Genomic DNA, 15156 nt, shown 5'->3' with positions numbered 1-15156 from the left:
TCTCATGGTATGTGGGTTTGAGCCCTGCGCCAGGCTCTATGCTGACAGCTTGGAGCCTGGGGCCTGTTTTGGTTTCTGTGTCTCCCTCTCTCTCTCTCTGTCCCTCCCCTGCTCACACTCTGTCTCTCAAAAATAAATAAACTTTGAAAACAATTTTTTTAAATTAAAAAATAAAAGGTGAATTGTATGATGTCAATTATATTTTAGTGAAGTTATTGAAAAAAAAAAGTTAAGGGGTGCCTGGGTGGCTGAGTGGTTAAATATCTGGCTCTTAATTCCAGCTCAAGTCATATGAGTTTAAGCCCTGCAAGGGGCCTTATGGGGCCCTGTGCTGACATCGAGAGCCTGGCTTGGAATTCTCTCTCTTGTCTCTCTCTACCCCTCCCTTGCTCGCAATCTCTCTCAAAATAAATAAATAAACAAAAAAGAAAAAGAAAGTAAAAAAAAAAATAAACACACACAGAGTACTGGTCCCCACCCCTAGCGTTTCTGATACAGCAGGTTTGGGGAGAAACTGATGCTACTAGTCTAGGGACCATACTTGGAGAACCACTCCATTAGCCCTTAGAAATCATAGTTTCCTAAGGAACTTCAAATAGTTTTCTTTTACTGTCTTTCAGAGACAAAGGGATACCTATAGTTTGTATCTCGTTCTTACACTCAGGTCCTGACATATTTTAATCTTATCTGAATTTTCTTTTTTTTTTTTTTTTAATTTTTTTTTCAACGTTTTTATTTATTTATGGGACAGACAGAGACAGAGCACGAACGGGGGAGGGGCAGAGAGAGAGGGAGACACAGAATCGGAAACAGGCTCCAGGCTCCGAGCCATCAGCCCAGAGCCTGACGCGGGGCTCGAACTCACGGACCGTGAGATCGTGACCTGGCTGAAGTCGGACGCTTAACCGACTGCGCCACCCAGGCGCCCCTTATCTGAATTTTCGAGTGTGTATTTCTAGAGAGAGCTTCCTTTTTCTATCTTCACAGGTCTATTGAATACATGGTAAAAGACAACAACCTCTTCACTTCATAAACAGACACTGCTTAAAAAGATTTCATGTAATAGGGGCGCCTGGGTGGCTCAGTCGGCGAGACATACAACTTTGGCTAGGGTCATGATCTCAGGGTTCGTCAGTTTGAGCCCCACATCAGGCTCTGTGCTAACATCATGGAGCCTGGAGCCTGCTTCTGATTATGTGTCTTCCTCTCTCTTTGCCCTTCCTCTGCTTATGCTCTGTCTCTCTCAAAAATAAACAAACATAAAAAAAAAAAAAAAAGATTTCATATAATAAACTTATTTTAATAGTGCAAAAACCAGTCTGCTTCTAATTAGTGAAGGAACAATTTCCAAAAAATTTTTATAAAAATAGCCAATCCTTTGAACAAATACAAATGCAAGTAACTAGGCATATATTACAATTTTGTATCTAAACCCAAGAAAGCAGAGTCCATAATTACAAGCCAAATCATTCTTGAAGCTGGTCATTCCAGTTTACCAAAATGAACAAAAGAAAATTTCTACTTTTTAGATTTACAGAAAATAAATAAAACAACTCCAGTAAGAAAACTAATTTAAGTTTCATGGAAAACAGGCCACATTGGTGACTTTAAAAGTTTTTCAAGAATATTTACATCTTGATTTTTATGGAAAATAAATTTTATGTTGAATTGGAGGTTTAAAAGACCATGTGATCTTTCTGACCAATAGTTCAGAAGTAAAAGCCAATTTAAGAGCGAAGATAACATTCATGGGACCCAGAGGACTTTAACCTGATCGTAAAGTATAAAGCAAAATTTTAATATGAATTAGTTTGAAATGCAAATATACTTTAGTTTATAATTAAATATAAAAGAAATGAAAAAATTATCATGATTAGGATTCAATTAAAGTTTGGGTAAAAATTTTCTCATATTTATCTCACAGATAATACTGGTCATTCAATATCAATGGATATGGCTTATTTTTGTTTATGAGAAGGGTGTGGCTTCAGAAACCAATTCTCACATTAAATTCATTACTACTGCCAGAACTTGACAGAACTGGTGGTTTTAAATTTGATATTGTTTGAAGTACAATTATTTGATAGAAAGAGACTGAGAATCTTGCTGTAAAGCATCCTTCAGAAAGACGGAAATTGCCTAGGCAGAAGAGTATCTCTCTATACACGACTATGTATTTCCATATGTATATATATATATATCTCCTTACTACATCACAAAAACAAAAAAATATCAATATATTTACATATATGTACTGGCCCAAAATGAATTAACTTTCTCTATAAAATTATACTGAGAAAATATTAACACATGTTACATAATAAAAGGCAAGGCCCTCTAGAAAAGCTGGCAACCATTTGAATAGCTGAGTGCTATTGCTTTTTCTTAATAAAATTTTTAAAATGAAGAAAAAGGAGGATGAGTAGTGTGTAGACAGATAAATCTCTAACCCAGAAAAATACCTACTAGACAGAAGGCCGGCAACCAAAAAATTAGAGCTGTACATATGAGGAAATGGCTAATGTTTTTGTCAGCGGTGACAGCTCCACTTAAAGTTACTCTGTAGGGCTTGTACTAAAGCAAAGAGCACAACTTTAATTAGAAGAAATTTTCCCTAAGTGTTCTACTATTTGAACCTTTCATAAAAAGATGAGCAAGTTGATAAAAGGCTATTTGAGGACTTTCATCATTCCTGACTGTAGAGATTTAAAAACTAGCCATACAAATTAACTATAACATCATCAGGAGGAATTTTATGAGGCTTCTTTCTGTGACCTAAAGACAAAGATCAAATAGCAATGGATACTCCGACGTAATATCATTATGATGTGCGCTATGCTTGGTTATTATAGCTGTAGTCCATAGGTCTAGTGGTAGAAATGGCAGTCCTGAAGTAGATCTTGGTAAATTTGCTTGACTACATTCTTTAGGTAGTTGTCCTCCAGTGGCACTTTAGATAGAATTGCAGTGATTTCATCTTGGCTAGAAAGAACAAAAGGTTCATTAATTTTTCTGGAAACTTACTTATCGATAGCTTTTCAGTGGAATTCATGTTTTTGGGTATGGTCTCTGAGTCTTTTAGGAAGCATAAATAGACATTTCTAAAAATAGACTGCCAAGTTTGAACTGGGATTCCAAAAACAAGGCCTAAGAGCAATTCTGTATGAACTGGGGGGGGTATCTTGACTTAGCTAAAAATCTAAACTGCTGGTGTTTGCTGATGGATTTGAGGTGGGTGCATTCTAAACTCTACCATCTTACAAACTGTCAACTGTATGTCTAAAAAGTCACAAATACGAATGAAATATTGTTATGTCTGGTTACAAAGGCTAATTGAGAAAAGCATTATGACTGCACATCTTTTTTAAATGATTACTAAGTGATTAAGTGATATTCTGTTTTTAAGGGCATAAAGGTTGTTTATATATGATCTGGGCTAAGCTTATACCCATTTTTTTCCTTTTTGGGCTCCTGTTTTAGGTAAGATTATTCAAAAAGTGGAGCAAGTATAAAAGAATATACCAGTGGTCTCCAGTATCCACTGGTGCTAGCAATGAAGGTCACTAAATTATAAGAACAAATCCTTCAAAAGGAAGTCAGGAGTAACATTTGGCACTCAGTATGGATTATCCATAATTGGCATATCCAATAATGGTATATATCCATTATTTCTGGCCACTTTGAGAGATTTTTCAAATAATAGAGGAGAGGTAGAAAAGTCATTAGGAGCCCTATCCTGCTGGCCCTTTACTTACCCAATGTTTCCAAGGTGATTTTGAATGGAAAAAGGTAAGCGGACAGTTGGAAAATGAACTGAGAGAGGTAAAGTTATCTCAAACTTTGCAAATGCTGCAGAGCTGGAGAATAAAAGCCTCAATCTGTAAAAGACAAGATCCTCAATTAAAAATAAAAAACAAAAATAGAATGAAACAAATATATTTTCTTTTTACACTGGTAGGTGAAACTTAGGTGGTACATTATTTCTTGTCCTTATCAAATGGACAGAGGGTAAAACATCTGGAACAAAGTATTATTATGGTTGTTCATTTCCATTGTTAGTCATAAAATTCACTGAAAGAAATCATTTTAGTAAGTTTTTGATTACTTACTTATTGTTACAGATTGAACTATGTCCCTACTGCCATTCGTATGTTGAAGCCCTAGCCCCCAGTATCTCAGAATGTAAGATCATTGCAGATTTAATTAGTTAAGATGGAGTCCTACTGGAGTGGGATGGTCTCCTAATCCAAAATGATTGGTGTCCTTATAAAAAGGGGGCACCTGGACACAAATATGCATACAGGAAGAACATGATGTGAAGATGAAAGCAGATACTGGAGTTATATATTTATAAGCCAAGGTATGTCCATGATTGCCAGCAAATCACTAGAATTTAAGAGAGAGGCATGAAACAGATTCTCTTAGCCCCTCCGAAAGAACAAACCCTGCTAACATCTTGATGACTTCTAGCCTCCAGAACTGTGAAACAATAAATTGCTGTTGTTTAAAGCCACTGAGTTTGTAGCACTTTGTTAAGGCAGCCCTGGGAAAGTAATACACTTACTCGGTATTAGTCACATCTATGTTCATTAGGTTATAATTTGGTCCCCATCTCTTTAAAAACTCAATTTCTTCTCCAAGGAGTCTACAGTGGCTCACCACAAGTGAAATTTCTTGAAGCATCTGGGAAAAATAGGGGGAAAAAAAAGAAATTATAAAAACATTTCAGTTTTTAGTGGCTCTGTTATAAAGAAATCCCCAAAGTTAAATAATTTATATATTTAAACTTTCATATAAAATTTTTTTTGTAATGTTTATTTTTGAGAGAGAGACAGAGACAGAGTTTGAGCTGAGGAGGGGCAGAGAGAGAGGAAGACACAGAATCGAAAGCAGGCTCCAGGCTCTGAGTTGTCAGCACAGAGCCTGATGTGGGGCTCGAACCCATGAGCCGTGAGATCATGACCTGAGTCGACGTCAGACGCCCAAAAGACTGAGCCACACAAGCGCCCCTATACTTTCATTTTTAAAAAATGTTTATTTTCGAGAGAGAGCACACGAATGGGGGAGGGGCAGAGAGAGAGGGAGACACAGAATCCAAAGCAGGCTCCAGGCTCTGAGCTGTCAGCACAGAGCCCGATATGGGACTTGAACACATGAACTGTGAGATTATGATCTGAGCTGAAGTCGGATGCTTAACCAACTGAGCCACCCAGGCACCCCAATATTTTTTTTTTTTATTTTAAAAAAAAAATTTTTTTTCAACGTTTATTTATTTTTGGGACAGAGAGAGACAGAGCATGAACGGGGGAGGGACGGAGAGAGAGGGAGACACAGAATCGGAAACAGGCTCCAGGCTCCGAGCCATCAGCCCAGAGCCCGACGCGGGGCTCGAACTCACGGACCGCGAGATCGTGACCTGGCTGAAGTCGGACGCTTAACCGACTGCGCCACCCAGGCGCCCCCCCAATATTTTTATAAATTCAGGATCCACTATTACATATATAAAATTTCAGCTCTTCTTTTTTTAAAATTTATTATTTAAAAAAAAAATTCTTTTTACATTTATTTATTTTTGAGAGAGAAAGAGCACAAGTCGGGGAGGGGCAGAGAGAGAATGAGACACAGAATCCAAAGCAGGCTCCAGGTGCTGAGCTGTCAGCACAGAGCCCGATGCGGGGCTCGAACGCACAAAATGTGAGATCATGACCTAAGCCAAGGTTGGATGCTCAACCGATTGAGCCACCCAGGTGCCCCTTTAATTTATTATTAAAAAAAATTTTTTTTTAAGTTTACTTATTTTTGAAAGAGACAGAGACAGTGTGAGTGGAATATGGGCAGAGAAAGAGGAAGAGACAGAGTGTCCCAAGCAGGCTTCATGCCACCAGGAGAGCCTGATGCAGGGATCCAACTCATGAAACTGTGAGATCATGACCTGAGCCGAAACCAAGAGTTGGACATCTAACCAAATGAGCCACCCAGGAGCCCCTCAGAGCTCTTCTTTTTGTGACAGAAAACAAAATTTTCTTTCAAAATACTTTAATCAGATTTACCTTGGGAACCTCATGCTGTGTTTTACATTTCTTCTTCCAGGATTCTTGTTCCTCAATGTACTGGAAGATAAGCTTATGAACTAAAAGGGAGGAAGGAGGAGCTTTATCCTCTGAGGAAGGAAAAACAACAACAACAGGGTATTACTTACTTTCATTTATCTTCTACACATAAGGTAGAAATATTATATAAACTAGAAATACCTTCAAACTACTAGGTATCTAAGTATCCTCTCTGCTCTATTTTCAAACACATAAATCAACATATATAGTAAACACAGACATTCTTATAAAAACTCAAGCCTTTATCATGTACAGAATAGAAGCTGGTTAAAAACATGGGCTTAAATGTAACATAAACCTAAGTTTAAATCCTGCCTTTCCTTACAAACTGAGTGATCCTAAGCACAACACTTACTTCTTTTGAGCTGCAGTTCTCTAATTTGTAAAATGAGGAACCATACCTCCAAGTGTTAACATAAGTAACACTAATGCCTGATACAGATTAAGTACTCATAATGGTAATTTTTCAATTATGGAAACAGCTATTATTAATCATCAATCATTGCTTAAAATCTAGTAATAATTAAAAAAATTAAATCCTACCTAATATTTGGAACATTATCCAAGCAATTTTATGTCTAATAAACATTTCTAAGGAGAAATTAATACTATTATTATTGTTTATATTTAACTTTGTATGTGAAAGAGCTCTCAAGGAGCAATTTACACTTGTAAATATTCAACAAGTTTTCAGTGGATAACTGGACTTACCATCTAACAGAGACTGAAAATTCAGGTCAACAATCTTCCTGAAAGCCTTGTCCAGGAAAGGGAGACCAACTAGGAAGAACCAGAGTAAGAGCAGTATTTCTTTTTATTATCTGATTTTAAGCCACATACAACTCAGTACTTTACAAGCCTACTCTTTCTGGGTAGCAGGGTTTTTTGTTTTTGTTTTTTCTTTAGAGAGAGAGAGAGCATGTGAAGAGAGAGAGAGAGAAGAAAGAGAATCTTAAGAAGGGTCCACACTCAGTGCAGAGTTTGACATGGGGCTCGATCCCACCGCCTTGGGATCATGACATGAGCTGAAATCAAGGGTCAGATGCTCAAGTGACTGAGCCACCCAGGTGCCCAAGCAGAGTTTTTTTTTAATATAAGCAGCTAAAGGTATATCCTTGAATCATATTATTTTTTGTGAATGGTAAAGGCTCCCCCTGAGACTGCTGAAATACACTTACTGACAGGCCTTTGAAGGAAATTTAAGGTGTAGTACCTTTATTTTAAATTTATCAAGGCCTCCTCCTTTAACTTCTAAATTTTGTGCAAAGATACTATTTTCAGACACCATACAAAAAAATGACTGATCTCTTCACACCTACTTTCTTTTTATAAATACAGTGCAAATGATTTATGCTCTTAGCATTACAGTAATGAGTTTTACTCATTAGCCAGGAGAGCTGCTTCCTCCTCCAAACTCTAGAGTTCTCTCATGTTTCTCGAATTCTGATTCTTTTCATGTTATTGAATATTTTCTATGTGTTAGGCACTGGGGATACAATAATGAGACAAAAGACACGATCAATTTATATTCTCAAAAAGCTAATAGCTCAGGGGGATACACAGATAACTGCACAAATAAACACACCAAAAACTATAACTGGGAATAGGCACTATTAAGGAAAACTGCGGGAAGCAATGAGAAAATATATAAGAGGAAGGTAACTAGTAGAAGGAATGGGTAAAAGGAGAGTCAGGGAAAACTTTCCTGAGAAAGTGATAATTGAGCTGAGCTCTTAAGGATTACTGGCAGAAATTTATTTAGTGGAGAGGGAGTACTACGGTATGAATGATTGTGTCCTCCCCTCAAATTTGTATGTTGAAATCTTAATGCCCAAGGTGATGGTATTGGGTGACAGATTTTTGGGGAGGTATTTCAGACATGAGGGTAGACCCCTTATGAACGAGATTAATTAGGGTCTCAGAAGAGACCCTAAAGAGCTAGCTTGGACTTTCAGCATATAAGGATACAATAAAAAGTATGCACCCTGGAAGAGGGCTCTCAGCTGAGCATGCTGGCATCCCAGTCTTGGATCTCCAGCTTCCAGAAATGTAGAAAATAAATTTTGGTTGTTCATAAACTACCCAGTTTATGGCATTTTTGTTATAGTAGTCCAAATGGACAAAGGCAAGGGAAAGGGCTTTCAGGCATAAAAAAGATCATTATCAAGGTCCTGGAGAAGGATGGAATATGACTGACCATAAAAAGACCATGATCTTTTAAAGAAATGAAAGAGGGGTGCCTGGCTGGCCAGTCATCAGAGCATGAGACCCTTGATTCTCAGGGTTGTGAGTTCACGGCCCACATTGTGTATGGAGCCTACTTTAAAAAAAAAAAAAAAAAAAAGGAAATGAAAGAAATCCATGTGCCAAAGTGCAGAGAATAGTTTAAGATGAGGCAGGAAAGGGAGGAAAAATTAAATTCTTGCAAGATGTTACAGTTCATAGTAAATATTTTGATCATTAGTCTAAGAGTATTTGGTGCATAATCAGATTTTTAACAATCCCCATAGCTGCAGGAAGGAAGATGAATTGGAGGGGAAAAGGAGAAGATCCAGAAAGGCCAGTTTGAATGTTATTGTAGTCATTTGGTTAGAAATGACTATTGATAGGAAATGAAGAAAAGTGGATCAGTATTAAGAAATTAAAATCAGTATGTCTTATTGATGATTAGATATGCCTGGCAAGGGATAAAATATAGAGGTAAAGAGTGATTCCTGTTTTAATTTTGGACCTGGACTAGAGCATGTGGGTAGCTTGAGTGCAGAGTCTGTTTGGCATTCTCTCTCTCTCCCTCTCACTCTACCCACTCCTCCCCCACCCTCTCTCTCTCTCAAAATAAACAAGCAAACAAACAAACAAATAAACATTTAATTTTGGACCTGGACTGAAGTTGTTGATATTCTTTGAGAAAAGAAAATTTTAAGGAGAATCATGTGTGGAGACTGGAAAAATGTGAAGTTTGGTTTGCTATGCTGAAATTGTTTCAGAGAAAAGACCTAAAGACACCGACAGGAGCCTCTTAACAAAATAGCTAGGACTCTGTCCAGTTACCATATAGTGATTCCAAAGACTCTGTTAAGCCTACCAATATATACAGAACTTCCAATGAACTTTTCAGGTTAATTTAAGTACAAAAAAAAAAAAAAAATATCAAGGGGTGCCTGGGTGGCTCAGTTGGCTGAACATCCAACTTCAGCTCAAGTCATGAACTCAAGCTTCGGTTCGTAAGTTCAAGCCCCACAATAGGCTGGCTACTGTCAGCAGACAGCCTGCTTTGGACCTTCTGTCCTCCTCTCTCTCTGCCCCTCCCCTGCTCATGTTCTCTCTCAAAACAAAACAAAACAAAACAAAACAAAACAAAACAAAACAAGTGTCACCAGCCATTAGAGTAAGTCTATCAAAAAAGACAGATGGAAAAAAGGAAGCCAGAATAAATAGATGCAAATAGCATATTGATCCATTATTTGGATATGTAAAATTTCTATCATCTAATGTCATTCAACAAAGGTCAACTTTCATTAGTTGAATTTTTATTTTATTCTCTATCTAATAAAATAAAATCCTATTATCGTAAATTAAAATAATCGCTTCTTCTAGTGTGCTTTCATTTCATTATGTCAATAGTTATTATTGTAGTAAAATAAAGATTGGACTCCTTAGTGAGTTTATCCATACATTTTTCTGCAGAGGAATTACTTTTGCTACTCACCTGCTGGCTCTCCAAAGGTGATGGTAAGTTCTATTGTGTCATAAAGAAAGGTGAACACAGCTTGATCATCACTCCACTCGATGACTTCCCACTCAGACACGCTGGAGAGAAATAAACAAAGACAAAAATTTTTTTCTGAAGTAAAAGAAGAGAAGAGTTAACTTTTGATACCACATAAAGAGTGCCAGCAATATTTGCTGAAGTTTTTTGCTGGCTTGGGAGATAATCAAATATTTTGATTCAAATACCGTGAATGTACAAATATGCTTTTGAAAGAATTGACCCAATTTTGAGTTCTGCATCAGAGAAAACCCAAGTTTAGGCAATATAAAGTGTTAAATATTTTAAAATGATAATTTCATAGCTTTCCCACCTTGTATCCTTTCAGCTTGGTGTTGCGTACATTGACTCTTTTTGAGGTTGTATTACGGGTTAAAGATAGTGATACACAGGGGCATCTGGGTGGCTCAGTCAGTTAAGTGTCCAACTCTTGATTTTGGCTCGGGTCATGATTTCAAGGTTCAAGGGTTCAAGCCCCGGGTTTGAGTCCTGGTTTGTGGTTTCAAGCCCCATGTCAGGCTCTGTGCTGGCAGTGCAGAGCCTGCTTGGGAATCTCTCTCTCTCTCCCTCTCTCTCTGCCCCTCTCCCACTGTATGCGGGCTCTCTCTCAAAATCAATAAATAAACTTAAAAAAAACAACAACAGTGATACATGTTAAAAACACATGTCAACTGCTGTAATAGGTTAGCCAACTACAAAGGCACAGGGTAAAACACAAACTAATGACACCTGCTTTTCCTTACCTCAACTGATCCAGTAGCTCTTCAGTTCTATTTGTTTGTTTTTGCACGAAGTCTATTTGAGCAAGGGTCTGCTCTTTCTGTACTTCCAGTTCTAAGAGATTTCTGCAAATCATAGCAGGTAATCAGAGAGATAAGGCTGTTGTCAGAGAATTTGGACTCCATAAAAATAAAAGGTTTATGAGAAGAAGTCACATGCTAGATGGTTCCCCAGTGAAGTGAATGGCATCCATTTTTGTTTTCTTAGTTTTTTTTTTCTTGTGTGTTTTTTTTTTTTTTTAATAAGCATTAATCTAGAAGTGAGGGTCTAATTAGGAAAGGCTTAAACCAATGGTTCTCAAAATTAGGATCCATGAAGGTTTGCATCTTTGACGGTTTGCATATTCTTTAATATTATTATTAAAATTTACTTTTCATTTTGGGGCGCCTGGGTGGCTCAGGCAGTTAAGGATCCGACTCTTGATTTCCACTCAGGTCTTGATCTCATGGTTTGTGGGAGTGAGCCCCGTGTTGGGCTCTGCAGTGACAGTATGGAGCCTACTTGGGATTCTCTGTCTTCTTTCTCTCAAAGTAAGTAAATAAACTTAAAAAAAAAAAAAGTACAATATAAAAACAGTTTAATGCTAGGTTTATTTTCTTTAAAAGGATCCCAATATTATTCAAGCTTGAGAAATACTACCTTGGATTAATGCCCCGTAAGTGCTTAGAAAACACTGCCAACTAAGACAGGTCAAGTTCAACGTGGAACAGAAGCCCTGAGTCAGTCTTAATTCAATATTCATGTGCCTAATCTTGTCAGTTTTTAGAGGTAGGAAGCCATTTAGCCTTGCAAAGTTTAGCCTATTTTCTAACACTCCAGTTGAAGCTGACCTTTGGAGCTCTTCTTCTTCGGTTTTCAACTGTTCCAGTTCTTTAGGGAAAAAAAAAAATCTGTCAGAATGGACACATTAAAATGTTGCTACAAAAAATCATCTGTTCTATTGAAAATTCTGTATCACTTTATCTCACCTAAATAAACAGAAAATAGCTTGTTTTTCCCCCCATTTATCTTCTTAATTAATTCAGTTACCTTTCTCTGCAGCTCTCATTTCTGAATTCCATTCTTCCATAGGATTGTCTTTCTCTTCATCCTCCAAATTCTTAGTTTCTAAGTAGGCAATGTGCATTAGAATAACTCAGTCAAAAATAACCAGAGATGAGAAAAAAAGATGGTCCCAAAATGAAGTGTTAACAGTATTTCACAAATAGTCATCATTCCCCACCTTTCCTTGCCAATAAAGCACTGAGCTATACTTATAATTTCATACAAAGACTTGCTTCTAGCGGCAGACAAGTGAACTATGAGCCACATGCAATGATCTCCAACAGCAGCTTCTCATAGGCCACTCTGAGGTAGAAATTGTTTACATATAATTGCATATGTTGAAGTTATTGTTAGGCAACCCCATGGACAAGAAACAGGAACAGATACACATACACAAAAGCATGTGTGCACATTTCCAATAAGTACTTAACTTCTTACATTTACTCTTCATCTATTCAAATTCCATCTCTACATTGCAGCCAATGCTTAATACTCTTCAAGGTTGCTCACTGTTCTCAGAAAAAGTCAAACCTCCTTAAGGGGCCCTCCTTGCCCAGGCCCGCAAAGCTGACATCTCCAGCTTTATCTGAATCATGTTCTCTCTTGCACTTTCTCTATTCTAGCCAACACTGGCCTTATTTCAGATCCTTATACTTGTTACATTCTTTCCCATAGAAGAACTTCTGTGTGTGTTATTCATATTAAATAGTCTGCTTTCCCTTCCTCACTTTAAATCCTCCTCATTTTTCAGATCTTAACTTAAAAGCCATTTCCACAGGGAGAAGCTCCTCCAGACCTGACTAGGTTAGATTTGTTTCAGGACCTTACAGCACCGTGTAACCTCTCTCACAGCACTTAACATAAAATTATTATTTTTAAGCTTATTTATTTATTTTGGGAGAGACAGAGCAAGTTGGGGAGAGGCAGAGAGAGACAGTGAGAGGGAGAGAGAGAGAGAATCCCAAGCAGGCTCCACACAGGCAGCTCAGAGCCCAGCAGGGGGTTTGAAACCACAAGGTTCAAAGCCGTGAGATCAAGACCTGAGCTGAAACCAAGAGTCAGATGCTTAACTGACTGAGCCATCCAGGTGCCCTAAATTATTTAATTCTTATATTCTTTTCTAGATGAGAAGCTCCACAGGGCCATAAAGTTTTTGTGTTTAATCACCATAGTATTCTAAGCATTGAGCACTGTACATGGCACAACATAGGTACTCAGTATATTTGCTCAAGGCATAATGAAGGAATGAGAAAGAAATAGCGATTTGTCAGTGGTATCTAGAGAAAGAAGTGTGGTTTTTGGTATTTTAAAGATAAGAGAGAGGTGAATATATCCTTCAGAGAGGAGGCAGAAAGGTTGAATATGTAAGAGATAAGGGAAAATCAGTGATATGAAATTCCTGAGAAGAGGGGATGGAACTGAAGTTTAGGTGGACAGATTGGTCTTAGGGAAAAGAAAGGAATAATGAAAGAATGGATATAGATATATAAAAGTTTGATTTGTTTGGAAGTAGGAAGTTCAAAAGTTCTGACCTAATAGCTTGTTTTTCGTATGTGAAGTAGAAAGAAAGGTAATGAACAAAGGAGTAGGGCATGAGTAGTAGGAGTCTAAGATTATGGAATTCATACACTCACTATCAATGCAATGTAGAAAACACGTACTAGGCACTTGCTCAATGCAAAGCATAGTACTAAGAACTCTGAAGGATATGGAGAAAAATAAAAGCTGATCTTTGCTTCCATGGAGCTTACACATTAGGGAGATAGCTATATAAAAATAACTGTAATTACAAGTAGATGTATACTACAAGAAGGACTAATAAAACAGCTACAGGAGCTCAAGGGAGATAAGGACTGCTTCCTTTGGTAGAAAACAGAAGGAAAATGCATTAGCAAAGACAAAATAGCAAGACTGCATAGAGATGACAAGATTTGGTTGGAATCTGGGATGCATAATAGAAGAATAATAGTAAATCAGGTAAGAAAGGAAGACCTAAAAATTATTGTGGAGAATGTAAATGTCAAGTTCAGGTGTTTGGACTTTATTGTTATAAATGGAAAGAAGTTTGTGAAGGGAGTAACATAATGAAAACTGTTCTTCATAATTATTTAATCCGGCAGCAATGCGCAGGTTGGACTAGAAGGAGGTAGGATGAAATTAAGAGTGTAGAAACATTGCAGGGTGCCTAGGTGGCTTGGTTGGTTAAGCGTCTGACTCTTGGTTTCATCTCGGGCCATGATCTCATGGTTTGTGAGTTCGAGTCCCGTGAGGGGCTCTGTGCTAACAGTGTGGAGCCTGCTTGGGATTTTCTGTCTCCCTCTCTCTCTCTCTGCCCTTCCCCTGCTCACCATCTCTCTCAAAAAAATAAGTAAATAAACTTAAAAAAAAAGAGTACAGAAAGATTAGTTAGAAGACTTGGAATAGCGTGTCAGAATTGATGATAGCCGTAATGGGAATGGGAAAGAATACGAGATGCTGAAGAAGCAGATATGACAGGACCTGATTAGAGAGACTCAAAGACAATGAAAGTTTTTAGCTGTTTACAGTATGTAACAATAGTGATGCCATTAACAGAGATGAGAAACATCATAGGGAGAGCAGATTTTCAGATTTTATTTTGGAAATAACAATATCCTTAAGGTGCTTAAAGACATATTTGCATAAAGGTTCAGCAAGAAACTAGAAATGTTAAGTTTGGAACTCAAGAGAGAGGCTAAAGATGACCTCACTCAGAATAATTATAAGCTATTTAAGGGCAAAAATCTGTGTTTATAATATCTTTTTTTCTGAGGCTAAACATAGTATCGGGCATGCAGCAGGTGTTCAACAAATGATGAATTTAACTGAATTTGGAAATCATACAAACACAAATGTTAAGGCAGATGAAAGCATGAAGGAGAGAATATAGAAATGAGTAGATGATAAAATCTAAAGGCCTACAAAAGAAGTTAGAGAGAGAGCAACAGAGAAGCTAAAAGGAATAGAAAAAAAAAGAGTCACGGTGGTACAATATCATAGAGGTTTAGGGAGATGAAAGATTCAGAAGGAAGAGAATAATCATCAGTGTCAAATGCTGAAGGAGGTCAAGATAGCTAAGGACTAAGAGCTTCTAAATTTGATGATTATGTGGAATTTTGTGATTTATGAGAAAGTACTGCAGGACAACAATACTAACAAATCGGGAATATGAGAGGTCAAACTAAAAGGACAGCTATTTTCCAAATGGAGATAATAAGTTCATCTATTAAAAAAATAAGATTATAGTCTAGGTTATGAAGAACTTTCTAAAGAGGTTTATTATCTTGGGCATCTCTTGTTGATTGTGTTATGGATGACCACAGGTAAAGAGCTTTATTTTGCTCTAATGTCTCAAATTGCTAATACAAGTCTTCAGCATAGTGATACCAGCAATCTGTACCGTAGGGAAGCTTTTAGGTAAAATTAAACTACCTT

At 37.4% G+C, this 15156-nt stretch overlaps 1 protein-coding gene across 2 annotated transcripts in view; it reads right to left on the bottom strand.

Annotated features, from left to right (window-relative positions):
* Positions 1–1279: 1279 nt before the first annotated feature.
* The window catches only part of KNL1 (kinetochore scaffold 1), a 69266-nt gene continuing 55389 nt past the window's right edge, over positions 1280–15156 (bottom strand). For both annotated transcript variants that reach the window (XM_086710383.1, XM_086710382.1), the window contains 9 exons: positions 11689–11766; positions 11490–11529; positions 10623–10724; positions 9820–9920; positions 6822–6890; positions 6051–6160; positions 4565–4683; positions 3756–3878; positions 1280–2982 (listed from right to left, as the gene is read on the bottom strand). In XM_086710383.1, the coding sequence (XP_086566509.1) occupies positions 2868–2982; positions 3756–3878; positions 4565–4683; positions 6051–6160; positions 6822–6890; positions 9820–9920; positions 10623–10724; positions 11490–11529; positions 11689–11766 (857 nt within the window). In that variant the 3' untranslated portion in view covers positions 1280–2867. The remainder of the gene's footprint in view (positions 2983–3755; positions 3879–4564; positions 4684–6050; positions 6161–6821; positions 6891–9819; positions 9921–10622; positions 10725–11489; positions 11530–11688; positions 11767–15156) is intronic.

Source organism: Puma concolor, chromosome B3 (assembly GCF_028749965.1).
Source record: "Puma concolor isolate L17-30 chromosome B3, mPumCon1.1.hap2, whole genome shotgun sequence".
NCBI lineage: Eukaryota > Metazoa > Chordata > Mammalia > Carnivora > Felidae > Puma > Puma concolor.
The sequence above is the reverse complement of the archived record's forward strand: the minus strand, read 5'-3'. Positions and strand labels throughout refer to the sequence as shown.